The sequence below is a fragment of the Sycon ciliatum genome, chromosome 2, assembly GCF_964019385.1.
Source record: "Sycon ciliatum chromosome 2, ocSycCili1.1, whole genome shotgun sequence".
NCBI lineage: Eukaryota > Metazoa > Porifera > Calcarea > Leucosolenida > Sycettidae > Sycon > Sycon ciliatum.
This window is the reverse complement of record NC_088644.1, coordinates 21,144,479-21,170,385: the sequence shown is the minus strand read 5'-3', so window position 1 is coordinate 21,170,385 and position 25,907 is coordinate 21,144,479. Positions and strand designations below refer to the sequence as shown.

The 25,907-nt window shown below is 44.6% G+C and overlaps 1 protein-coding gene across 1 annotated transcript in view; it reads left to right on the top strand.

Annotated features, from left to right (window-relative positions):
* The first annotated feature begins 509 nt into the window (after positions 1-509).
* The window catches only part of LOC135809160 (THO complex subunit 2-like), a 30,837-nt gene continuing 5,439 nt past the window's right edge, over positions 510-25,907 (top strand). Inside the window, exons 1-38 of the mRNA XM_065322445.1 lie at positions 510-611; positions 686-735; positions 810-907; positions 7,554-7,605; positions 8,114-8,184; positions 8,474-8,595; positions 9,750-9,883; positions 10,182-10,345; positions 11,240-11,332; positions 11,943-12,038; positions 12,237-12,275; positions 12,408-12,583; positions 12,861-13,077; positions 13,425-13,457; positions 13,858-13,994; positions 14,316-14,417; positions 14,820-14,904; positions 15,092-15,185; positions 15,651-15,731; positions 16,072-16,168; positions 16,811-16,928; positions 18,945-19,124; positions 19,331-19,495; positions 19,700-19,759; positions 20,024-20,097; positions 20,769-20,895; positions 21,287-21,428; positions 22,058-22,218; positions 22,396-22,462; positions 22,693-22,760; positions 22,921-23,034; positions 23,277-23,345; positions 23,605-23,799; positions 23,978-24,010; positions 24,208-24,235; positions 24,434-24,458; positions 24,814-25,188; positions 25,510-25,640. Coding sequence (XP_065178517.1) covers positions 538-611; positions 686-735; positions 810-907; positions 7,554-7,605; positions 8,114-8,184; positions 8,474-8,595; positions 9,750-9,883; positions 10,182-10,345; positions 11,240-11,332; positions 11,943-12,038; positions 12,237-12,275; positions 12,408-12,583; positions 12,861-13,077; positions 13,425-13,457; positions 13,858-13,994; positions 14,316-14,417; positions 14,820-14,904; positions 15,092-15,185; positions 15,651-15,731; positions 16,072-16,168; positions 16,811-16,928; positions 18,945-19,124; positions 19,331-19,495; positions 19,700-19,759; positions 20,024-20,097; positions 20,769-20,895; positions 21,287-21,428; positions 22,058-22,218; positions 22,396-22,462; positions 22,693-22,760; positions 22,921-23,034; positions 23,277-23,345; positions 23,605-23,799; positions 23,978-24,010; positions 24,208-24,235; positions 24,434-24,458; positions 24,814-25,188; positions 25,510-25,640 — 4,147 coding nt within the window. The 5' untranslated portion in view covers positions 510-537. The remainder of the gene's footprint in view (positions 612-685; positions 736-809; positions 908-7,553; positions 7,606-8,113; positions 8,185-8,473; positions 8,596-9,749; positions 9,884-10,181; positions 10,346-11,239; positions 11,333-11,942; positions 12,039-12,236; positions 12,276-12,407; positions 12,584-12,860; positions 13,078-13,424; positions 13,458-13,857; positions 13,995-14,315; positions 14,418-14,819; positions 14,905-15,091; positions 15,186-15,650; positions 15,732-16,071; positions 16,169-16,810; positions 16,929-18,944; positions 19,125-19,330; positions 19,496-19,699; positions 19,760-20,023; positions 20,098-20,768; positions 20,896-21,286; positions 21,429-22,057; positions 22,219-22,395; positions 22,463-22,692; positions 22,761-22,920; positions 23,035-23,276; positions 23,346-23,604; positions 23,800-23,977; positions 24,011-24,207; positions 24,236-24,433; positions 24,459-24,813; positions 25,189-25,509; positions 25,641-25,907) is intronic.

Below are 25,907 nucleotides of genomic sequence, written 5' to 3'. Positions count from 1 at the left end.
TACTTCGAAGTACTTCAAATCAGAATTATTATAGGTCAGGAGTTCATTGTACTAGTACTTTTCGTTCAATGACTCCCTTCTTCAATGATCTTGCCGTGTGAGTGCTGGTAGATCTACATCATCGTTCATGGTTACACATGGCTCGTACAGACTCAGTTGTAGGTCGGGATCTTATCTCCTGGTCCCACAAGCACGTAATACAATCATACTACACGTCTCGGTCTGCTAGACCTTGTACTGTACTTCTTTTTCCAAAGAGAAAACTTTTAAGGTTTGTAAGATAGCACAACACCTTATCCTACAGCAGGAAGAGTGTGCAATACACGTAACATGTCGCTGGAAGGGCGATCCACTTTTTCAAACTCCAACTTCGGCTCTGCTTCAGCTTCATACCCGGAAGAAACGTATCTGCTTGATTTCTCCTGGTTGATCAATTGACAATTGTGTCGTTTTTCGGAAATAAAATTATGCTCCTTCCATCCAACAATATCAAAGTGCGCATGCGTGGGTTTTACATTGAATTCACAATGGTTGAAGATGGCGTCAAGCCTTGAGGTGAAGAAGTTAGTGGAGAGTATTGGCAACTGGGAGAATGGCGGAAGCAGTGAGGCGTACGGACATGTTGGTGGATATGTAGACAATTGTGCTATCGCCGACTGTGTGATACTGTTTTTTAAATTTTTAGGAAAGAATTGTGTATTTCACTGATTCCAGCCAGTGAAAATGATGAGCAGGGTAGGTTTGAAATTTGAGCAGAATTTTAAAAAGTATTGCTGGCATAACAAGCCCATCATCAATTTGCCTTCTAGACTTGAAATTCCGGAGATGTCTTTACGAGGTTTGTCGTCACTCCATCCTGGGGAACCTTGCAGCGTCGCTGGCAGCTACATTCTTACGTGAATTGTCGGTACGTGAGAATTTCAATTTATTTGAATTTTTGACTTCAAATAGTGTCAGTGACTTCGTATACTCGTATTTAAATTTCGTGCACCATAATAATTTGAAACCATGGCAGGATAGTGAAATGTGGTGGAAGAAGTAGCTAATAAGTTTGCAGAAGAATTTTCCTGACCCTAGTATCACTGTGTATTGTGTACATGGCTGAGTTGCAGACAATTTCGTGAAATGGTATCTCATGGCATCTAAGAGTTAGATTCGGATGGAGAGTAAGACTAAGAGTTTCCAAACTCCAACGTAGCCATTTCACTACGCAGTCACACTACATGTATAATTGATGTGGTATATTTATTTGATAACCGCAATCAATATTAAAGACTAGCTGAATCGACATTGTGTATACTTTCATCATGCAATGTAAAACTGTGGAGACAATGTGCAATAAAACGATGAAAATAGGAAGATATAATGTAGAGAAAAAATTAGGATTCAAACAAGTGTTCGTACAGCACTCCTCAGGAATCGTCGTTGTACTAAGGGGCCGTCCGTAAATATCGAACTTTTTTCACCAAACGAATTATTTTAGTTTAGACCCAACCCCTCCCTCCCTCCCCCTCAGAACGTAAAAAATGTTGACATACATGCATAATGATTTATTATACAATGGCCATGTACATGAATCAATGTTTTCTGAAACGAAATTGGTCAACCCCCTCCCACCCCATAACGGAATTATTTCGTTTTGTGAAAAAAGTTCGATATTTATGGACGACCCCTAAAGGACACTGAATTAAAAAATAATAATTGTAGTTTTGCCCGCCCTGTTGGGTTCATGCCCAAAAATCAGTGAAGATAAATTTTTTTTCACAATGAACCCTGCGGTATGATGTTTGAGACTGTAGTGCTGTAAAACCGGGAATTTTCGGTGGTGTGATATTTTCGGTATTTCCCAAAATCAACTGTTCGGTAGCGCGAAACTTTCGGTAAACCAGTTTTCCAGATCCAAAAATGCATCTAGCACACTGTGTGGCATGGCATGGTTGAATTTTAGGTCACGTTTTATTTTAGGTAAAATTACCTGTACCGAAGTTACCGAAAATAAATGCCCACCGAAATTTTCCGGTTTAATGGCCGATTCCCACTACGGTACCGTGGGTGCCGTGCCGTCGATTTGGGTAGGTCACGTGTACCCCACGGTACGAGCTTGAAGCTGAGAGTGATTTACACCTGCGCACAGCCATTCCGTGCATTCCGTCGGCAGGCCGGATCACCATATTTTTTAATCAATTTCTGACTTTGGTCCTGAGGGAAAATAGCGGGGGCCGGGGAGATGACTGGAGAAAGCTCAAGAATCAACCAATCGAAAAGCCAAAAGCCAAGAAAAAACTTCGTACCACAAATACAAAAGAAAGAAAAAACTTCCTTTCAGGGAGTAGTAAAATACCTACTACTCACTGCATTCGACCTCGCGGAATACCACGGCATGCCATTTCCACCCCCCCCCAGAGGCCCTCGGCACCGGAATGTCCACGGCGCGGTACGGCAGGAGCCACGGAATGAACTCACGCCAAAACTGCCCCTCACGTGAGCAAATCACCATGGGTACTCACGGCACGGCACTCACGGTACCGTAGTGGGAATCGGCCCTTACAGTACAGTCAGACCTCGCTTAACCGCACACATCCGTTTCCCACAAAAGTATCCGGATAGGCGACAGAACCGGATAAATAACCGAACACCGGGTTATGTTGGATACATCACGTATGCTGTAAATCTGTGACCAGCTATTTTCTTCCGGATGGTGAGGGATCCGGATAAAAGAGGACTGGATAAACGAGGTCTGACTGTATTCATCTGGTGACAGTCTTTTGATGAACTACTTCGAAGTATAGGCTAACGAGAGAGCTGCTAAGCTCGGGGCCTTCGCTATGCTTCGTTTTTACCTAGGTCATCATGTGTGTTATTCAAACTGATAGAAACATCTTTGCAATACATGATAATCGTATTGCAAAGATGTTTTTATCAGTTCAAATCAGGGAAGAATTTACTGTTAATTTTTTGTATAGCAGTTTTGGCCATACAAAATCTCACTTGTGTAACAATCTTTGATTTTTGTTTAGCACAAAAAAGATATCTGTGTGCATGTCCTGCTAGCTTCCACCGTACACATGGTTACTTGCATCATACATGTGTGCGCATATTGAGAATAGTCGGTAATTCTGCAAGAATTCTCTGAATTTTCAGGAAAATTATGGTTAGGCCACCCTTTCTTTTTTCGTTTAACGTCCGCGCCCGCATACCTTTTTCCCTCCGACCGGAAAAAAACCCAAGAAAGTAGTAGTACCAATAATATGCGAAGTTGTAAATACATGATTGTGTAGTTTCACAGTGTGCCGATCATGACCTTAAACTTATAATCTTGCTTCCCGGGCATGCCTTTGTCTTGTGTTCTTTTTCTTTTTTTGTTGGCTTTTAAATATCGTACGGTGTGTGTCCTAGTAAAAATCCAGATGTAATGAATTCATGACATGCTAACTCCATGCTATGTACCTGTTTTGTTGGATTCATCAGGCATGTGCTCCAATGTACCATCAAAGAGTGTTGTTCTATGCCTGCAAGTGCCGTTAGACCCAGATATATTGTATATATAACATGCTTTACTGGCCAAAATGTTTGATTGGGGTTTCCAGTTTTTGGAATGGGCTTTTGTTTTTTTTCCGCCCTCCCGCGTACCTTTTCGCGAAAAAAAGGACGTTAAACAATGAATTAACAAAGGGTGGCCTTACATGAAGAAGTAAAGGCGAAGATGTGACAGTGTGTTAGGCCTGTTCTCTCTCATAGTTTCACCGAGAATTAATAGTGACGTCATTAAAAAGAACACAACTTCGCCCTCAAGCCCGGCTCTTCCCCGACAAACAGTGGCCTTTTTGAACGAGCCATAGGGAAGAGGTAAGATAGCAACTGAAAATAGCAATACAGTCAACTTCGCATATAACGACACTCGGCGGGGCATCAAAAAGGTGTCCTTATTCGCGAAGTGTCGTTATACCCGAAGTCTCATTTTATGGATTACAGTGGGATGGGACTTTGCTCTGGGCATGGAAATTCTGTCGTTATTCGCGAATTGTCGTTATATCCGCAGTCGTTATTGGCGAAGTTGACTGTACCTCAAAATCCTGGGTGGGTAATGGCCCCATTCCGAGTGGGAACACACTGTCACATCTTCCCCTTCACCTCTTCATGTAACCATAATTCTACTGCAAATTCAGAGAATTCTTGCAGAATTACCGGTTACATTTCAGAGGCTGCGGCTCGATGTTCCAGTGTGTCTTTCACATTGATCCCCTACTCCACAGAGTTACGTTCGGAGTTTCCATGATACTCTAAAACGAATGACAAGTATGGACTCAAACCAAAAACAATAAACTGCTAAACTAGCAGTAATAATCGAATAAGGTAAACACATGCTCTGGCATTGTTATACTGAGTGTAACGAGCAAAGGATGCGCATCAGCATATTAAATGCGATTGATTTTATGCAGGTAAAAGAGACATTTTCTTTGATTATATGAGCGCAGTGATTTGGCAGAGCTGACATCAGCATTGAGCTGGCATACTGTGCTAAGATGTCAGTCTTCACTACAGTCGCTGCTGTTGTCGGCCGATAGTAGTGACGGACAAAGGTGCTTAGATTGCTCGGAGCCTCCGATCTCCGGCTGCGAGCACAACACTGTCCCTCCAGGAACTTGCGATGCCGCGGCCTCGTTGTTTCCGCGATTTGAACAAAAGTCCGCGATATCCGCGATATTTGAAAAATCATCCACGTTATTGTAAAAAACTGTCCTTGATACTTGAAAGCACCCGCGATATTTCGAAAAGCACCCGCAATATTCGAGTCTTTCTTCGATGTTGTTTAGTTCTTCAAGCTCGTCAGTAGTTTACTTGTGAGATCAACACCAGAATGGAGAAGTTTCTGGGCAAATCAGCGGCTGACAAGTCAAAAAAGTAAGGCTCGTTGTCCGAGCATGGAGGAAATCTGTCTTGCAAGCTCTTGTCAGGCAGTTGAACACAGTCGCAATCGAGTAAAGCGCATCACACCTTCTGTTTTATGCTATACGACCCGTACGACCGTACCGCGCCGCACTACCAATACCAAAATCGGTCGCAACTTCACCACAATATTCCCGCAATTTTTGACAAAATCCGCAATACTCCCCGCAATTTGTGGCATCTTACCTCGCAACCTTTTCCGCGATACTTCCGAAATTTTTCCGCAAGTTTCTGGAGGACAGACAACATCAATAGGGATGCCCGCTGCATGTGCCACTGGTGTTGCAGCTGAACGAGTTGAATGACCAGAAAAGGCCGCCATGTCCACACCACAACAATCCAATGCTGATTTCAACAATCGTGACACCGTGGCCGTGAGGGCTGTATAACGAACGGAGCAGCGGTTTTGACGTAGATAAGCGGAAGCCATCCGTGCGTCGTAGATACTCTGATAAACACGACACTGGGCAAAACAACGTGTCGGCAAATGATGCGATATAGACTGACTTGAGTGTCCCTGCATGCTGCGTCTTAGTCGGAGCTGACAAGGGTAAGGACACACCGTCTGGTTGGCGTAGGAGTGGGCCTGCCAGCAGCAGCTGCAGCTCTCACACGAGAAGCCTTAGCCAAAGCCAATAGTAAGACCAGGTTGTGTGTCAGGGATGTCAATGGCAATGCTGAATTCTCTCCCCACGACCTGAGAGCAGACAGGACTTTGCACACATCCAGGGATGTTGAATAGCGTGGTTTCGTTGGACGACTATTGTACATGCCTTTCATAATCTTCTTCACGTCTTCCTGTTAGCTTACAGGATTCCCAGCGATCGATGGAAGAGCTGACGAAAGCACTGACCGATACACAATAAGCGTCCGATACTGATGGCCAGCCTGGAACATATCTGTCAAGAAATTAACTATCATACAGAGAGCTGGACGAAAGGGATCAATCGACCGTTGACTACACCAGCATTCCAATTTTCGCCAGGCGCCATCGTAAGATTTCGTTGTTGAGGATCGCCGTACCTGGCACTACAAGTTGTCAGCCGCCTCTGAAAAGGCACGGTCTTGGAGGGTATTCCGGAGACGGCCTAAGCGGTCAGATGAAGTCGCTGCTGGAGTGGATCGCCCGGTTCCACCATGTACAGAGCTGCACACAGACGCTTGAACATTACTCAGTTCTGCATCAACGGGACGATCCACACCTGGTGCTGGCGGAAACACCAAAGGCAGCTTGACAGGCTCGTCCTGTGCGGTAGCCCGCACTTCATCAAAACTCAACGACAATGCCATATTTGTCAGAAAGGACTTGCAAATAAAACAATGCAATGGCTTTTGTCCTCAACGAAGGCGAGAGAAAAAAGCCCACTGTTGGTCAAGCAAGAGCCGGGCTTGAGGGCGAAGTTGTGTTTTTTAAACGACGTCACTATGAATTCTCGGTGAAAATATGAGAAAGAACAGGCCCAACACACTGGAACATCGAACCGGAACCTCTGAAATGTAATCATGTACCACCTACACTGCACTGTACGTATATTACTTGATGGCGCAAGCTAGGAATGGATCACCTGTATGGATCACAGTTTTTTTCTGCGAGTCGTGGTGATTTTTGAGTAGCAGTAGATCGATTTTGCTTAGCAAACTGCGATGCGATACCTGATAAATTCATCCCTGCGAATAACACACATGATCTAGGTAAAAACGAAGTTTAGTGAGGACCCTGAGCTTGGCAGCTCTCTCTCTCTTTCCTTTAACAAATTGAAGGCCTCCTCAGTACAGCTCTGAGCTTTAAGCAAGCCGAGCTACCAGCCATGGTGCAAAGGAGGCACCACAAACATTAAGATAGCTCGTCGCTCTAGCGCCAGAGTGCTAACTCCGAAATGTAGCGGGCAATGCATAATGCAGCAGCACTAAAGCAGCCTACTGAGGCTGCGTTTACACGACAACGCTGGGGGCGAAAACGCAACGAAATCCTTTCGGATCCATGGTTCATTTACACGGTGCGCGGAGCAAAACGTAAAAGTTGTACACCAGAACGGAAGAAAACCAAAAACGCTGGCCAAGGTGGAAGAATTTGAAAACGGAAATGTTCTGCCGGATAAATTTGGGTGTGTAAACAGTCGAAACGGTGTGCTGGCCTCGTTTTCCGTCACGTTTGTTTCGTTTTCGGCCGTTTACACGGATCCGACAATCCAAATACAATTTTCGTCATGTGACGTGTGTTGTCGTGTGCCTGTTTTCAACCATTACTTGAGTGTGATTGGTGCTTCCACGGCAACACTTGGCACATGACGAACTTTGGCGGATCCTTTGCTCTCGTGTAGACGCTTGAAAACGATACAAACGGAGACCACCTCGGATCGGCTTTGATCGTGTAAACGTACGAAAACGAAAAAAGAAATGCTGGACTGAAAACGGAAAACTGGCCGTGCGTTGTCGCGTAAACGCAGCCTAAGACAACACGATGAATGTCGAGGAGCGCACTACACCATGCTGTTACATACATAACTCATAAGTTTAAGACCTTAGACCAGCTGCCATTATGTAATCTAAAGGAAATTCAATGCCCGACTGTTAACATTGATATATTTATGCTTGTACTTGTGCAGGAGTCCAATGATGTCGTTGCAAGTATACTCATTGATATCTTGTCCGTTCTTGGTAAGTGTGTGTGTGTGGGGGGGGGGGGGGGGGGGGGGTGTTGCCTGGTACCTGTTCAATGGTTGGTCACTGGTTATGGACATAACAAGCTTGTGCATCTTTTCACATGTATACACACTGAATAAGTCTTGTACTGGCCAGTTCCATTACATGTACTGGCATCGCAATGTGTTGTGTAGCTCAGTGACTTGTCCCTTTGAGCATTAGTACTCTGGCAATGTATGCTTGGGTCTGATCTGGTTTAACCCTTTCACCACTAAGGCAGTATATTTTTGCACCCGTCCACTAAGGACGGATATATACGTCCTACATGTATTTAAGTGTGCATCGCACTCTGCAACATGTCATACAATTGTAACCCAGTGCTTGGGTTGATCATGTACTCGGTCGTACAGGTACATGTATGTGTTTTGAAGGTCTGATCTTCTCCTCCAGCAACATACACGATCGAAGTAGATGTCTGTATACATTTTCTGTGTACTGGTATGTGCCTATGTGGTGGTTACAGATGTGGAGGTGGGAACATCAGAAGACAAGACTCATCGACCCAAATTCATTCAGCTGCTGGCTGAATGTGCCGTACGTCACTTGAAGGGTTTTGTACTCTATAATAAATTTCTATCTCAGTTGGGAGGCAATCTGTTGTGTGTCCCAATGTGCCATTGGGTGTTTCATGTTTGCTCTTCAGATGTAGCTGCGTGACATGTCACCCTACTGTTAAGAGTATTGTGAAATAAGTTGGACAACCCAGCTGGTCTGGTTTGATAGGCACAATTGTTATACAAGCCGTCTACTTTGAAGTGTGATTATACATGTACATGGGTCGCTTATGAGACTGTGGTTTCGAATCTCTCTTTTTTGCATTCAGAAATTCATCCCAGACAGCAAGCTGAAGGTTCACTTGGATGCAGAAACACTGAGTTCGCTTTCTCTTATCTCGTCACAAAAGTTGTTTGACCAGAGATGCATCAAAGTGAAGACTCGCTTGTTGTAAGTGGAGTGGATGCATGTGTGTGCTAGCTCACCTGTTTGCTTGCCTCCTTGATTGCATTATCCAGCTTTTTCTGTGCCATTTATGTGTCTGCCTGTGCTAGGGTGTGGGGGTGTCCGCTTCTGCAAAGAGAATGCTGCATAGCAAAGGCTGTTTTCACTACTGTCACTCTGAAGAACAGACCTAGCTTCAGGCTGCTCACAAGCACATTTCAATTTTCAACCAAAAATTCCAGGAGTACCGGTACTTTCACTGCATTCTCATCATGAACATAGGCAGAAGTAAAGTGGTCTGGAATAAAAGTCTGGAAATTTGATTTTGTTTTCCGCTGTAAACCAAGCAATACGTTTAAGTTGATACTAAGCACAGGCAGCAGCAAGAGCAATAGCGAAAAACAAGTGAAATGCATGGAAGTGTTGATTCTCGAACTTGTTGATAAAATAGCAAGTCCTGCTATCATGCACAAGTGGTCCAGGTGTGAAGAGGTCGGCATAGGTGTGATATGTATTGGGAATTGTGATGACAATAGACAGCAAATGGACACATGGACAGCTACACCAGTTGTGCGTAGTAATAGCACTTGCTATTTGTCTGTATGTTTGAGAATCCACACTTTCCATGCATTTCGTGTGTTTATTCTCGCACTTGCTCTTGTTGCTGCTTGCATCACCTTTCATCATCATCATCATCTGCGTTGCCGAAAAAATAATAAAAGTAAAATTTTAAAAATAATAATAAACGGCATTATGCAGCTGTGTAAGCAGTAGATGCACAGTGCGACTGCCAGGCATCTCTGTCAGATGCCAACTGGCAATTCTCATGCAGAGACATACCAGTCCACGAAACGATGTTGTCAGCAAAGGAAATCTTCGGACGACCACGCTTTCTCTTACCATCCACGACACCAAACATCACGTCACGTACAAACTCGCAGCCAGATGGCCTTTACATTAGATCAATTATTGTACTGGTTATTTTCATTCCTGCCTGTATCGACCTGATAAGAAGGCTGAAGCTAGTTCTGGTCTTTAGTCTGATTGATGTGTCCGAGAAAGCAATTATTCACTATTCCTGATGTTATTGACACTATGTACTCGATTTTGTCCGAATGCTGTCTGCACCCTCACATTTTCCATATTCTTTCTTCTGCTAGCTATCGGCAAGACAAGTTCAATCTCCTTCGTGAGGAAAGTGAAGGTTACAGCAAACTTGCTGTTGAACTGGGTCAAGAGCTAGATGGCAGCTTGGACAGCTCGGACTTGCTGCAGCGTGTTATGGCCCTGATCGGTACGTCGCCTATATTCTCTAGCTCCCTGATTTGAAGATTGTCTTGGGGTGATGTGGCCTTAAGATCTAAGTACTATTTTTGTAGAATATACACAATATATGCATAGGCTTGCTATCTTCTCATATGGCGTTCACCTTTACAACATGTGCTGTTTTTCGACAGGGGATATCTGCTCGCCACATTCTGGGATCATTAACATAGAACCGTTTATATCATGTGCCCGAGTGACGCCATTTTGCACCTCTTTCAATAACCCACAGACAGCACTAATAATCCTAAGTTTTTTTTGTCCAACAGGTCACTTCAGTTTAGATCCTAACCGAGTCATGGACGTTATGTTGGAAGCAGTCGAGTGTCATTCGCCAGAGAAGCAGTTACTGCTGTTGCCTGTGATGCGTTCATGCAACGGAAGCGCAGGGACTTTGTGCCAACTGCTTGGCTTCAAGTTCCAGCAATATGCGGTAAGCTATGTTCCGCCTACATTCTAACCTTGCCTTTGGCGTATGGGATCTGCACTTTAACCCTTTACCTTCTGTGTGTACATGAATCGACCGAATTTGGTCGATGGACATGCATGCACTAAAACATTTGTAACTCGATCAATTCTTGACGGAATCTCAAAACCTAAATATGTAGGAAGAAGCCGAAGAGCCCAGCTGTTCGTTGCAACAATCGGCGAAGAGCTGCAATGCCGCAATCCAGAGATATCGCGCTCGACATTTCAGCCACGGCAAAAGTCGATTTTTTTCTGAGTGACTGGCCTTGAGCTGGGGATTTTCCCTCTCCTGACATGCTGAGTCACCTGTGCATGTTTTGAGCGCGTGGGCAGCATAAAAAGAAACCCAGGACAACAAATTTGAAATGTTTACGATGAAGGAGTGAGAAATGGCTGAAGAGGAGAGAATTTTCTCGGATACCCAGCGATGGGGAGTATTTGAAGCACCCTGGCGTTGGATATGTGATCTCAGTAGTGTCCAGTTTGAGCTCATTGTACGCAGCTCGTGGAGAGCTTTCCAGAATGCCCAAGAGTGTGAAAATCGGTTAATTATAACCAAAGATATTCTCAGAATGAGGTGAGAAATATCGCATTTGGAACTGCCTGGGAATTATGGTCAGAAGGTAAAGGGTTAACGGATAGATCACGACTTTGGTTTGACAGTAGAAGATTGTATTTTACAATTGGCTCCAGGCAATTGCCAGTTTAATAATGAAGGATGTTCTGCTCCTTTTGGAACAGAACCGGACATTCAAACATTCAAATAAAGACTTAGTACAACTAAAAGCCATGCGGAGGCATGTGATCAATATGGCATCGTGACATCATCATGTGCGTGTCTTGTCTTGTCTTTTCTCAGGAGTCTTCTTCGAGCACTCCACCCAGCTTGTACCGTACTGCTGCTCTGCTGCTGCATACTAATCTCGTCCCCATCGAGGAGCTGTACACTCACGTAAGCATCTACTGAGTATCATTATTATTCTTAAATTTTGTATGAAGTGTACGCATTGTATGCCGTGTATGCAGCAACAGTACTTCTTGCTAGTCCTGCTGTGGTGATAGAAGCTGGCCTGGGCATGTTGAAGTGATTTGGCGTGTCTTGACAGTACACATACTTGTTTTAGTGCGTGTATACTGGACAGTGCTGGACTTCTCCTCGCTTATGGCTACAGTAACAATTTTTTGTTTTTGCAACTGTTCTGTTCAATGGCCTATATTGTGGTTTCAATTAATCCGGGTGCAAACATGGTGTCTCGACATGATATTCACAACTGCTATTCTGATACTTTGTATTTGACTGCTGTATACTCACGCATTGATGAAATGTTTCTATCACGAAGCAAGTGCGGTCGATCAATTGGATAACTGAGGATTTAGACGTATAAATAAAGGATGCGTCTGAGGATTTATGGCTAATAAAGACCTGTAACCGTGCTTTTTTCATGTTAGCACGGCACATTCTGATTGTGCCGGCAAGGCCGCACCTTGTTTACCCTCCAGTAGTGCTTTAGTGTTTCTTTGTAGAGCCCTTGTGTTCTGCATCTGTCATGTGGTGTTCACAGTTGAGTCCTCCTGATGATAATGTCCTGAAGCAGCACAAGGAAGTTCTGCAAAAGGGCAGACATGGTGCACGAAAGACTACCATAGCTGTCACTACGGTAAGAGAGGGAAAAAAAGGATGGGCGCTGAGTTACTTCATCTGCATCTGGCCACGTATAGTTCTTTCTTATTCGTTGGATGTACTATGTTGCACATTCGCTATCTTCGTTCCCGGTAGTTGTATTTTGCCGTCAATTGTGAATGTAGATTCTGTATCAAGTTAGGTGGTGTTCTTCATGTGTTGTTTGTCTACGCAGAGCAAAGAAGATGACAGTGGCGATGTCGTGATCACAGAGGTGAGTTTTGCTGTCCATCAGTTGGAGTTGTTTTATTTTCTAGTTAAATTAAGCAGCCATGGCTCTTATTTTCTGGGACGGTGTTGAAGAGTTGTTTTGCGTCTTTGTTGCACTGTTGATTGGCATGTGCAGCAGCCTGAGGAGAATCAGAAGATTGGCATTGTGCGGTCATTGCTGGAGCTAGGCGATTGGCAGTGGACTGAGTGGATTCTGCTACGCCTGCCGCCGTTTGTCGCCACCAGTGATCCTACCGTGGCCAAGGCATTTTGCCAGCTGCTCCATGCCATTATTGAGCCCGTCTATCGGCCGTAAGTATGGTGGAAAAGCTATGTCACTTGTCAAACTGATTTGTTGATCAACGAATATGTTTAGCCTAAACTTGAGATATCTCATTTTGTGATCGAATACATGCTGTTAGTAGCAGAAGCACATGGCTAAGCCCATAATCATTCCTAACTGGTACAGAGGTGGAAGCTTAGGACAGGTACAGTTTGATTCAATGTAATGAGCAACTACACGTATAAACCCAATGCTAATTCTTGTGTGTGTGTGTGTGTGTGTATTTTTGCGTTTCTGTGTGCGTAGATTGGCACCAAAGCCTGCGCGTGGGCGTCGTTTGACAATCAAGTTACCGGCAAACAAGGAGGCTGCCCAGAACACTAACACCGTGTATCAGGCTCAGAGCATTGAGGATCTGAAGACGTTTGCGTTCCCCATGCTCACCCAACTAGGCCTTCACCTCTCGTCAGATCCAGTCTTGCTTGCGAAAATGTTGCGCATTGGTCGTGAATATCTCCAAAAGGTTGGTGTACCTTGCAGGACATGACTCCATGGACTGTATTATGTTACTACCTATGCCCAGGAAATGCAGTGGTACTTTGCTATATTGTTGCACGATGTTATAATCCAGAGAATAGCAACTGAAACCAGACAGTTTCATTTATGGGAGGGTGTGTTGAGGTCAGTTTCATTTGGAACATGTTTATATCATAGATCCACAGCATATGCGCAATTTTCTGATCAGTGCAGCGCAACAGTGTTTTTGTTTTGTTTGTGGCACTTGAATGAGTACACTTTTCTTGATGGCCATTGTGGTGGTCATGTTCATGCCTTCGTTAAGGTTTTTGCTTTGTTCTTGCCCCTGTGCAGCACTGGAGCCCAACTCCACACTTGGAGCAGTTCGTAAGTCTTTTCATTCAGACCCAGAGTTGAGTACCTGAGTGGGAGTGCGTGCATTCTAAATTTCTAATCCCAGCTTTTACGTACACTAGTAAAGCGTTACTGGTCTGTACGGAACTGTCGTACAGGTTCACATATCTTGAGATGCACTACAAGAGTGGTAGAGAAGTCCAAGTGCTATAATATTAGGCAGCAGCTGCGTAATGTACGCATGCTGTGCTGTTCTTGTCATTTGTGTGTGTGGCGAGCAAAGAATTGGGACTCTTTGGCATGAACTTGTACATGAGGATTTGTGAATGTGCACTGTTCACCACATCTAAGTCCAAGCCAAAGCCCGTGCTAAGTACGCGTATGTAGTTCAGTAGCAAGGATTGTTCTTTCCTGTGTTGTATTCCACCTGCAGCCATCAGACTCGATGGGTTTGACATGGTTGGATTGCCTCGATGAGGTCCTCTTGCCGTCATTATCCCTCCTTCCGTGCAACTGTAGTCTGGCCGAGGAAACGTGGTCCTTGTTGAAAACACTTCCATATCAGATTAGGTGAGCTGCTGTTGGTTGTTGTATCCATATATTATGTGATCTGAAAAAAATATGGCGTACGCTGGGCGATCATCCTAATAGTATTTTATGAGCTCAGTAGCCGGAATCAACGTCTACTGAAATTACATTTCATGAAACTGTGTAACTGAATCAGTGATGCCCACAGACTTTGTATTGTTCAGCGCATGTCCCAGAGCATTGGTCCCGCTACTAGATTGCTGTTCACATCTGATGCAATTGGACATGGTACCTGCTTATAAGTTAGTATATGTTCAATGTTCTTGTGTGCTTTCTTGCTGTGTATAATACCTTGTACTGTAGGTATCGTCTGTATGGTCAGTGGAAGAACTCATCGTACCTCAGTGATATGGTTATCCTGCAGGCACGTGCTACCACCATGGATAGAACACGTTATGTCATGAAGTAAGTGATCTTTTTTGCATCCTTATTCATCTGCCGTTCTGCTATGTTCACCCACTTTGCCTCTAGATCCCCAGTAACCATGTGTACTTCCTCTTCTTCCTTTGTTGTTGGTGATGGTGATGGTGGTGGTGGCGGTGGTGGTGGTGGTGGTGCTGCTGCTGCTGTTGCTGTTGCTGTTGCTGTCATTTAGCAAACAGTAACCTTTATTTAGGCATTGTTGGGAGCCGAAACTCGTCAAAGACCACCAGCCCTACTAACACATATACTGCATATAGTGGACTGCTTGGATGATCATAGTAGGCTCAACTAGGTTTGCTGACAACAGCAGCAGCAGCAGCAGCAGTTTCAATCCACGTCACCTAATCTTGTTTTTCTATTTCTGCTTTTTGCTTGTGCTCACAGGCGCTTGACCAAGGAGAGTGTGAAGCAGTCTGGCCGCCAGCTTGGCAAACTCAGCCACAGCAACCCAGGAATCGTCTTCGAATATGTGAGTCGTTGCTGTGGAGATGTTTATATTACTGACCGGGTGTATTTCGCTGCTTATTCGTCACTTTGGCCATCTTATCTGTTCATTACGTACTTGTTCATGTATGTGTGGAAGTTGTTTGGTACTGTTAATAGTAATGTTGTATTGCCTCTTTGTTTGTTTTTCTTCATGTGTCCTGTTGCTGCAGGTCCTGTCACAGATCCAGACGTACGACAACTTCATTGGACCTGTTGTTGATTCGCTCAAGTACTTAACACCATTGGCGTATGATGTTCTCTGCTGTATCCTCTAATAGCATGTCACTGCATTTTCAAGTAGGCAACGGATTTTACAGCCATGCTCAATACAGCTTTAAATAAGTTGGCACCCTGCGCCTGTGAACATCCCAGTACTTGTTGGTTTGAGGTTGCCCAGTCTATGATGATGTGGCTGCCCAGTCCTTGATGATGTCAGACTGCCCAGTGCCCGGCACAGCTGACTCACTCTATCTGGATTTTAACCAACTTCTGCTGTGCAGGCGGTGACTAATCAGTAGCCTTTGAAAGTTCAAATCTGGTGTCTGATGTCTATGATACTGTATCGTGCGTGGTTTGGGGATGGGGGGTGCTTTGATACACTCTGTATACAGATGATTTGTCACATATTGATGCTGTAGTTTACACTTTGGTTTTCAGTCTTTCAGAGTGGGTTTGCCTTGCCATGCAACTCTTAGTGTTGCTTTCCTTGACTAGCTGTGGCTGATGCAGATTGTTTGATTGAAGCATTGGCTAATCCTGATAAGGAGAAGCTCAAGCAAAAGGACACCAATCTTTCACAGTGGCTCCAAGGTTAGCTGTGCTCCGCGTGGAGGTGACCATTGACAAGCTTGTCTCTCGGAGAACTGGGCATTTTGCATGTGCATATCTGAAAACAACTGGAGGCTCTCAGTTTGTACATATGCATCTATGTGATGGAAAGAACAGGAAACCCTCAGTTTGTATCTGTACATGTACATGCAATAGACATGGTTGTTCAATGTATTACTTGACGTATTGCCCCACACCTGGTTCAACACATCGAAATGCAAAACGTGTCTGCTACTTCAAGTATGTCAACTGATTGCGTTTGCCCCATGTGTACATGTATACATGTGTGTGGGTGTGTGGGTGGGTGCATGCGTGTCGCCAGGCCTTGCTCTCTTCTCGGGTACGGTGTTCCGCAAGTACACCATTGAACTGACCGGTCTGCTGCAGTATGTTGCCAACCAGCTCAAGTCTGGCAAGAGGTAAGATGCCCGTGTTAGACTCTGTGCATGCCCGGCCAGTATATTACTGTTGCGGCAAATGAAAATCCCATCTTGCCACAGGCGACAGCGCCACGAATAAACTTCGATGATGCTGTGCAGAGAGCGTGTACAGCAAAGCCGTATGGATCCTAAGCAAGCCAGGCGTATGCCTTGGTCCGCAGAAGTATCATCATCCAGTGCCAACTTGGTATTTTTTACTGTTTTAGCACTCTCGAATTTTTTGGTGCTCCTTGAATGTTACACATTTTGTGACGAGTGTGAATACTATGGTAGACAGATGTAAGTTGCACGTACTAGTACTGTACTTGGAGGTAATACCTGTTCTATGTGTCTAGGGCTGCATGGGCTTGTTGCTGTATGGTGTGGTGTCTTATAGCAAGTGTTGGCTTTTACTTGCCACCACTACAGTAGTCTTTTTCTAGAACGTTTTTCCATCTTATCGGAAAAGAAAACTGTTGGTCACCTACACTACATGGTAAGTGGCCATTATTACCCTTATGCGTTACTAGCGCCATTTGTACGCATGCATCACCGTATTAATTTTGTTATTCTTTCTGTGTGTGCATGTGTGTGTGTGGTGGTGTGCGTGCATGCACGTCTGTCTGTCTTTGAACTGTTCAGTTTTGATTTACTAGTCTTGAAGGAAGTTGTCAATAAGATGTCTGGCATCGAACTCATGGAAGAAGTCACGCAGTCCCAATTGCAAGCCCTTGCCGGCGGAGAAATGCTCCGAGCTGAGGTACAGATCTGTGCACACCTTGCATTTCGAGAGTTGAACATTTTCACTGGATGTCCGCTACCTGCTCTTTCACAGTTACGCTGTACTGTAATCAAACTTGTTTGTTCCATGAAATATTATATTTGTTTAATAAGGCAATAAGCAGAATCAGCGAAGCGGACATTGGACGTAGTCATGAACAAAAATAAAAGATGGATAAAAAGTTTCCGAACACGTTTTCTAGAGACATTCATCAGGGAAAATACGTCTCAATACTGAAATCTAGCAATACACAACGATATTATACGTGGAAGAGTACGAAATGCAGTATGTGAGAAGTGTGAACTAATAACATGGGTGGGCAGGTGAGAAATAATAACAATGTGAAACTCAGAGAGGGTGAAGTGTAAGGAGTCACTAAACTTAGACTATTCTCTTAGCATTCACACACACATACACCCACCCACATACCCATGTACTCCTTACACTTCACCCTCTCTGAGTCTCACATTGTTATTATTTCTCACCTGCCCACCCCTGTTATTAGTTCACACTTCTCTTGTCTTTCGCACTTCACCTTCTTCTCTCCTATTTTCTTTCACATACTGCATTTCGTACTCTTCCACGTATATATCGTTGTTTATTGCTAGATTTCAGTATTGAGACGTATTTTCCCTGACGAATGTCTCTAGAAAACATGTTCGGAAACTTTTTATAACTTTTGTATTCATCTTTTATTTTTGTTCCTGACTACGAGGTGATTTGGCTTTTTTTAACATTTGGCATTTTTTAACAAATGTGTAAAATTTGCTTTTCTTCTGGCTGTTTCTCTGCTCCGGATGGCTGTATCGAAACATGGGTGGTGGCAAATGAGAGCCAGTTTATCGTAGATGAACATTGACCAGAAATTTTGGTGCATATAATTTAATTCTCCTTTGACACGTCGGTATAACTAGTGGTGGGTGCTTTGCCATTTTGTGTAAAATGTGTAAAATGAGCCCCTGAATGGACGAGGAGGGCAGTGAATTGCTTCCGCAGGGCCTTTGGACGACGTCAGGCCGTCTTGCCATCACTAAAGACAGTAATGAAGAACAGAAGGTCAATGAAAACACTCTGTGAGCACGAAAACATGGCTGCGATGCTATGCTACCTATCCAATTCCACCGTATAACACAGCCACTAGTTACAAATACAAAAACACGGCTTTCGCAGCATACAATGCAGTTCACTCCTCTGTTGACAGATTATTTTTCATCCACTAGCAATCCTTGAAGTGATATCTATCAACTTCAGAACATTGATGACCGACTATCCCAGTTTGTGATGCCATTTTACAAATTTGTTAAAAAATGACACACCAATTATTTGAATCCTGAGAATGCTATGAAAGTAGGACATGATTCAAGACACTTTCCAAAGTGGGATCATTCCCATTTTTGGACACAACGGCCATAAAGGATAGCACTTCCACTTGCAACAATTCATTTGGACGTAGCTTGTCTAGAAGTGACTGAAAAAACGTCATTTTACAACCATTTTAAAAAAGCCAAATCACCTCGTACGTCCAATGTCCGCTTAGCTGATTCTGCTTATTGCCTTATTAAAGTTATTGTCTCCGTGCCGATTATATTTGTTATATGTTGGCGAATTTGCCTTCATCAGATTTCCAACTATGTACAAGCTCACAAACGAGAATTAGTGTAGTATAGTTCTTGGCTAAAGCTGCTGCGTTATTGTACTTGCTGCTAGATGCTAGCAAACAGTGCAGACTGGAAATAGACTAGTACCTGCGTCACCATACAATGGCAGATTCAAGTGCAAGCTGTGGTGTAAGATGTCTTCTATCAGCAAAGGTATTGGTAGCTGTTTCTAATTCTACCTATATTACTGCATCATTGCATTGGCACCAAGGCTGTTGTTGGTACGTACGTGTGGTCAGACTGCACATCCTTCCTGTGCTAGGCTTTGTTATTCTATAACCGCGCATCATCCCGTCTTGAATCCCTCTTTTCGTTGATGTGGTGAACCGTTCTGCAGGGTGGCTATTTCAATCAAGTAAGGAACACAAAGAAGTCGTCACAGCGTCTGCGCGAGGCTCTAATGGAGTCGGCGCTGGGTGTACCTCTGTGCATTCTCATAGCACAGCAGCGGCAGAGCGTGGTCTTTGTGGAAGCCAGCAGCTGCCACTTGAAGCTGCTAGGCAAGCTCTATGATCAGGTATGGATCCGGTGTTTGTTGGCAGTTGTCATATTGGTTTTTCTGTCAAGCATTCGCTCTTGTGTTCCTGTCTCAACTGAATGCTTTGCTGTTTCTTGTGCTTATTGGCCATGTGAACATGCAATAGTAAGTTCCCTTCCTTGCTGTGTGTGTGTGTGTGTGTGTGTGTGTGTGTGTGTGTTTGCTTGTGTATTTCTTTCCCACAGTGTCAGGACACTCTGGTCCAGTTTGGTGGCTTCCTGGCCACGTCTCTGTTGCCGCAGGATTATGGCAGCAAGTTTCCGCCATTTGATGACCTTGTTCGCAAATATTTCCTCCAAGTGGACACGGCATTTTTCTTGGAGCGACCCCGCTTGTCCAACAACATTAATGTGAGTGGAGGATACGTGCAAAAAAGTGCCAGTATTAATATTTGATCAGATTCCTTGGCTTGTCCTTCGTCTCATGAAGTGTACTTCATTCAAGTTCTACTGTTTTTGTTCCGCTTTGTTTCCTTGCGTTGTGATGAAATTGCAATTCTGGGTGTGTACGGGTGCATATTTGATTTTTCCTTTGCTTATGCTTGTATATTGCAGGCTCGTATTGAAGGTCAACGACGTGCCGGAAAGAATGGACCAGATTTTGGCAAAACCGATGTAAGTGCAGTGATGGTCCTCATCATGTATTCCCACCGCTGGCTGCTGTTCCTTTCCTGCTTCCATCTGGTATTTTCTATTTTCTTGATATTTCAACGGAGTTGTTTCCTTTTCCGTGTTGCCTGTTTGTTTTTTTGCCTCCTGCTCCTGTGTACACGCACTTGTCCTGGGTGCCGCAGAGCAGCAGCATGGCGAGGTTTTCTAGTGCAGGTGTGTGATTCTTGTTGTTGTGCCACGATGTGTTTCTGGGTTGCACGTGTTCAGCTGGAGCTGGTCGAGGCAGAAATGAAGACTTTGGTCGATCGGGTGAGGACGGTGAACGTGTGCAAGGAGATCTCGTAAGTGTTTGCATTGCTGAATAGCATGTGTACAGTAAGTGTTTGTATTGCTGAATAGCATGTGTACTGTGAGTGTTTGTATTGCTGAATAGCATGTGCACTGTGAGTGTTTGTATTGCTGAATAGCATGTGCACTGTGAGTGTTTGTATTGCTGAATAGCATGTGTACTGTGAGTGTTTGTATTGCTGAATAGCATGTGTACTGTAAGTGTTTGCATTGCTGAGTAGCATGTGTACTGTAAGTGTTTGTATTGCTGAATAGCATGTGTACTCTATGTGTTTGCATTGCTGAATAGCATGTGTACTGTGATGCCATGCACACCCGCTACACTGGTGTGCAGACTAACCTAAATACTGTAAATAGTAAATACTTGGAAGTAGTAAATACTAGCTACTGGAAGGAGAGTGCAACAAGGCTCTGATCATGAGTGTGACTGGCCACTGTTCTTAGCTACCTGCAGTACTGGCACTGAACGATATCAGCAGCAGTTTGCATCAGTTGTTCTTGCTACAACCATCTTGTTTATCCATGTTGTACTGATATTGTGCCTGCATGAATGTGTGTGTGTGTGTGTGTGTGTGTGTGTGTGTGTGTGTGTGTGTGTGTGTGTGTGTGTGTGCATGCGCGCACTTATGTGTGCTCATGTGTGTTTTATTTGCCTCTTTACCAGTGTTCATCTCTTCACCACGTTTTGGAGCCTGTCTCTGTATGACATCTGGGTACCTGAGGCTCGGTACCAGGAGGAAATTAGTCGGCAGGAACAAGCACTGCAGGAGCTTGACAGCAACTCTGAGCTGGTAAATACATGTACATGTGACACATTGTGTGCATTGTGCTTTGCTGGGGTACTTCTTTCCTACAGTGTGCTGTACCAATGTACTTCTCTAGCCATATACGCATTATTGTGATGCAACACTTCTTGGCACGAGTTTGCGTAGCGTACATGCTCAAGCTAAGTTGTTATTTGCTCATCCATGCTCATGTGGAAATTGTATTAAGAAAAAAAACCCGTTGTCTTTATTGTACGTGAACATTGTGGTGGGCGGTTGTTTGTGAAGTGTGTTTCATGTTCCAGTAGTTGCGCACTATGTAACTTGCATGCACACATCTACACCCATGCTTGACCCATTCCCACATGTGCATGTCAACTGTATTGACACTGCTCTGTATCGGGTATATCTCTTGCAGAATGCCAGCAAACGTAAGAAGGAGAAAGATCGAGGGGACACGATGATCAAGAGGCTTGGCGAGGAGATGGCTCGCCAGAAGGATCAGCATCGTCGCATCATGAACTGGCTAGAACCGGCCAGCAAGACCTGGTTCAAGAACAGTAAGGCATCCTGCTTACCGGCTGTGCTAAAGTGTCATCATGCCACTACTTATGAGAAGGTCCCTGGTTCTAGTCCTGGTGGTGACAGTCAAATTTTTCTTCAGACTTTTCCCTTTTCCATTCCCTCAACTAGCGAATAACACTACTTTGTAGGATATTGTCATATTGGTGTGAGGTTGGAATAGCTAACTCAACCGCCATACGTAGTTTTCGAATCACGTAGCTGCCCTTGGCAACTCGGAACACGGCAGTGTACGACCGGGTCGACCTGGGGAGTGAGTCATAAATGTGTACCCCAATCCGCTTACAGAGCACCTCCGTTTGTCAGAGCCCTATCTACGTACTCTATGTAGACAACTTTCCGTAAGTGGAGTGCAAACTCGTGAAATCACGGGTTTTTCCCACCCACTAAAGTAAAGTTGCTCAACTTTACGTAGTTTGGAACCTCTGTATTATTTATCATGACACGTACTTAAAATAAAGGTACATAGCTCTGTTTGCAAGAATGCGTGTTTTGGATTGAGATCTGGACAGTTCACTCTTGACTACCTGAGCAAGTGTAGACGTCTGAATTTGTGCCCCCGATTTCTTACATGAGTTGCATTCGGTGTTATTCTGCTCATCTGCAGTCGCTTCGGCCAAGAGCCGTATGGCAACACAGTTCTTCCAACAGTGTGCCTTCCCGCGCTGTTGCTTTACTGCCATGGATGCTGTTTACTGCGCTAAGTTCATCCAGATCATGCATCAGCTGAAGACACCTCACTTCTCGACCCTCCTCTTTTACGATCGCGTAAGTCCATGTCATGAAGTGGGCACATTAACACAAGCTTGTCTTTCAGCTGACTGTAGTCTTTTGTGGTGGGTGTTGTATTGCATGTAGTATTTGTTTGGTTCTTCTTCCTTGTGCAGCTTCTTATCATAATCCATCTTGGTTTCTTGCTGCCCCTTCTAATCCTCGTGGCTGCAGGTGTTTGCTGACCAGTCAGTGTCGCTTGCTGTTGCTTCGTGTACCGAGAATGAAGCGAGCCGTTATGGTAAAGTGTTATGTCGTTATGGCCGGGGTGTTCTGGTTGGTGTTTTTGTGTGAAGCGGATGCATGCACCTACTCGTATCTGACATGCTGTGTGAATGAATTCAAAAAATGAGTGCCTCGGCCACTTTTGTGCCTACATGCGTGTTCATGCATGTGCTCCAATGGTTGCTTTTTAAATGTTGAGCATGACTATTTGAACTGGTTGTGTACGGTGGCCACTTTCTGCTACAGGTCGCTTCCTGTGTTGTCTGCTGGAGGAGATCTCTGACTGGCATAAGTCTGAGGAAAGCTACCTCAAGGTAAGAGAGCTTTGCAGGAGTTTGAATGGGGAGAATTGAAAATTGAATTGTTCGACAAGGCACTGCAATTGTTAACCAGTTTCATCCAAACCTACCCGTTACGTACCGCACTGTAACCGTCCTGGTGTGTGACCACTATGTATGGCTGTGCACTGTTCAGAACTGCCACATGTTTCCAGGCTTCATCTCCGGTGTGCGCAACGATGGTGTGGTACACCTTGATTACAAGGACTTCCGCCACATCTGCTTCAAATGGCATTACAAGATGACCAAGGTAGGTCTGGCTGAAACACGTTTGGGCACTCCTCTCCACTCAGTGTTGTGGGAAAGTGAACACTCATGCATTAATGATACATATGTTTACTAGTGTACAATCACGCAGCCTACTGCGTACAGGCGTGCTCATATGCTATACTGATAGGTAGTCTATTTAGTGATTTGAAGTTTGTGTTATGGTGACTGTTTCGATTTTGTTGGTTTTTTGTTTCTGTCTATGGTGCAATCATTTGCATACAGGCCATGTTGGCTTGTTTGGAATCCAAGGACTACAATCAAATCCGCAATGCTATCTTGGTACTGATAAAGGTGAGTGAAGGGGAGAAAAAGAGAGAGCGATGGGAGGAGGGGATGAGGGGATGGATATTCTGCTTTCACTTTAGCTGTAGGAGCTCTTTGGTCCTATCTGTTTTATGAGTATAATGACTGTTGCATGCAGTTTTCTTCTCCTATTGTCTGATTTCAGCTTTGACTTGCTCTTCTCTACACCTATCCCATTGTTGTGTTGATATGCCACATCACAATGTGTTGCCGCGCGCGCGCGTGTGTGTGTCTGTGTGTGGTGTAGATTCTGCCATACTTCCCAGTTGTTTTGAGTCTTGGCTCTGCACTGGAGAAGCGCATTGAAAACTTGCGTGAAGCTGAGAAGGGTGAACGAGAGGACTTGGCTGCTCTGGCTAACAGCTACTTTGGCAACCTGCGCACGCGCAAGTCGACATTTATTCCTGAATCCCAGTTCCACAACAAGGAGGACCGCGATAAGGTATGCTTTGGTCCTTTTTCTTTTCTTGTCGATTTATCAGCACTGTAAAATTGGATACAGTTCCACGGTTATGTTGCTTGCCTTATCTGTTTTTGATACTAAATCATAGCAGCTGTCATTGTGATGCCCTTGGCAAACAAGTCGTAATTTGCTGTGTGTGTCTGTTGTATTCATGCAGAAATCACAAGACCCTGAGCAAAAGAAGTCATCTGTAAGCCATTGTTGGTTCTACCTGCCACTGCGACTTTTATGTATTGTTTGAAATTTTGAATGCCGGTGGGCTTTCTATCTGCACATGCAGTGCCAGTAAATGTGTGGGTGTTTCTACTTGGTACATCTGCTTCCCATCTGTCCACCTCTTCAAGTTCTCATAGTGCAATTGTTTCTGTTTGTTTTGTGATATTTCAGGGCTCTGATGCTGATTCATCTTCTACGGGTAAGAGTTTGCCTTGTTTTTGAGAGCATCTTGCCGAAGTTGTCGTGGCTAGAAACGTAGCTAGATTAATGTTACATGTGCATAGACCATGACTTTCTGAACAGTTGAGTGTCTTGAAATGGAGCTTAGTTGTTTGCAACTGTTTGTGTCCCTAAAGGTGCTGTCCTTTTCTGTTCTTCTGTTTACTACTGCATGTAGGTGATCGCTCACGATCAGGTGCTGGGTGAGTTAGACCAGTTTTCTTCGAGCGTCTGCTGTGTTTCGTATGTGATTAGTAGTAGTGGTGTACTTGAAGTAGCTAGAGCCGCTGTACCAGTACCATGCCTTGATGTTGTTTGGCCTAATGCTGTTGTATACTACTGGTCTCTCTCACTCTCACTCTCTCTCTCTCTCTCACTCTCTCTCTCTCTCTCTCTCTCTCTCTCAATCTTTCTGTCTTTCTCTCTTCCTTCCTGTCTTCCAATCCATTTGTCTAGCCTGGATTTGTCCTAGGTTGTCATGAGTTGCTGCACTGCAATTTGACTGCATACATATAATTATGCTGATGGGCCTATTTATTTTGTTTCTGTTTTCCCTAGTTCATCTGAGTCTAGCAGCAAAGCCCAGAGCAGTGGACCATCACGGAGTTCACCTGACCCGTCTAAATCATCTTCGTCGCATTCTGCTTCAGCCTCCCTGTCTGCTCGTCCCTCTTCCAGCACTGGAGCTCCGTCCTCTTCTTCCTCTGGCAGTACTACTTCATCCTCGGCACCGCGCTCCACCAACTCGCAAGCCAAGGCTGCATCAACGTCATCTACTAATCGCCCATCACCATCTAGTAGTCACGAGCGCAGCAGCTCTAAAGATTCTAAGGCGGACAGCAAGTCGAGGGACACTGCCAGTAGTACCAGCAGCAAGTCATCATCGGCGTTGTCCACTGCCACCACCAGCAGCAGCAGCAAGACTGGCGCGAGGTTAGCATGGCCAGTAATGCCTATCAGTATATGGAATGTCACCTCCTGCCTGCTCGGTTGCTTGCGTTGCCTTTCAATTACCCACACGTGTGCATTTTGGGTGTGCATGTTTTCTGCCAGTCCTGTCTTTTTTCTACAGTTGGGTCAAAGTAACCTGACCCCATTCCTAGCTAACTGCATCGTGTCCAGGCTCACATGCAGCATCAACCCGCATGCATGCCCCCACTTTGTCTCTAAGTGTTTGATGACCTTGTCAGGTGCATGCTTTTGCTAACGTATGTTCGAGTAATCTCTGCCTGCTTGTGTGCACTTTATCTCCAGTGGACAATCACCATCTGCACGTGATCGTTCTGAAAAGGCAGATGGTAGTTCGCCCTCCCCAGCATCATCATCTTCGACTGTGGTAGCTGCCAAGAAAACCAAACAACCATCAAGTCGCGATGAGGAAAAAGGTATGTCGATTCCTATGAGCATCAGCTGTTCTCCTGCACATTTCACCTCATAGCCAGCAATCGCATGTCATCACGTACATTCAAAATCAACATAATTATGCTAATCGACCTTTTTTTCAGCATCACTTTTCAACGAGGACGAAGCAAAGTCGGCCGAACGAAGCCCAGAGGAAGAAAATCACCCTCTCCACTTCACCATCACGATACTGACATAGATACGAGACGAAACAACTAAACCATCCACAAGAAAACTGTACGGCCATCTTC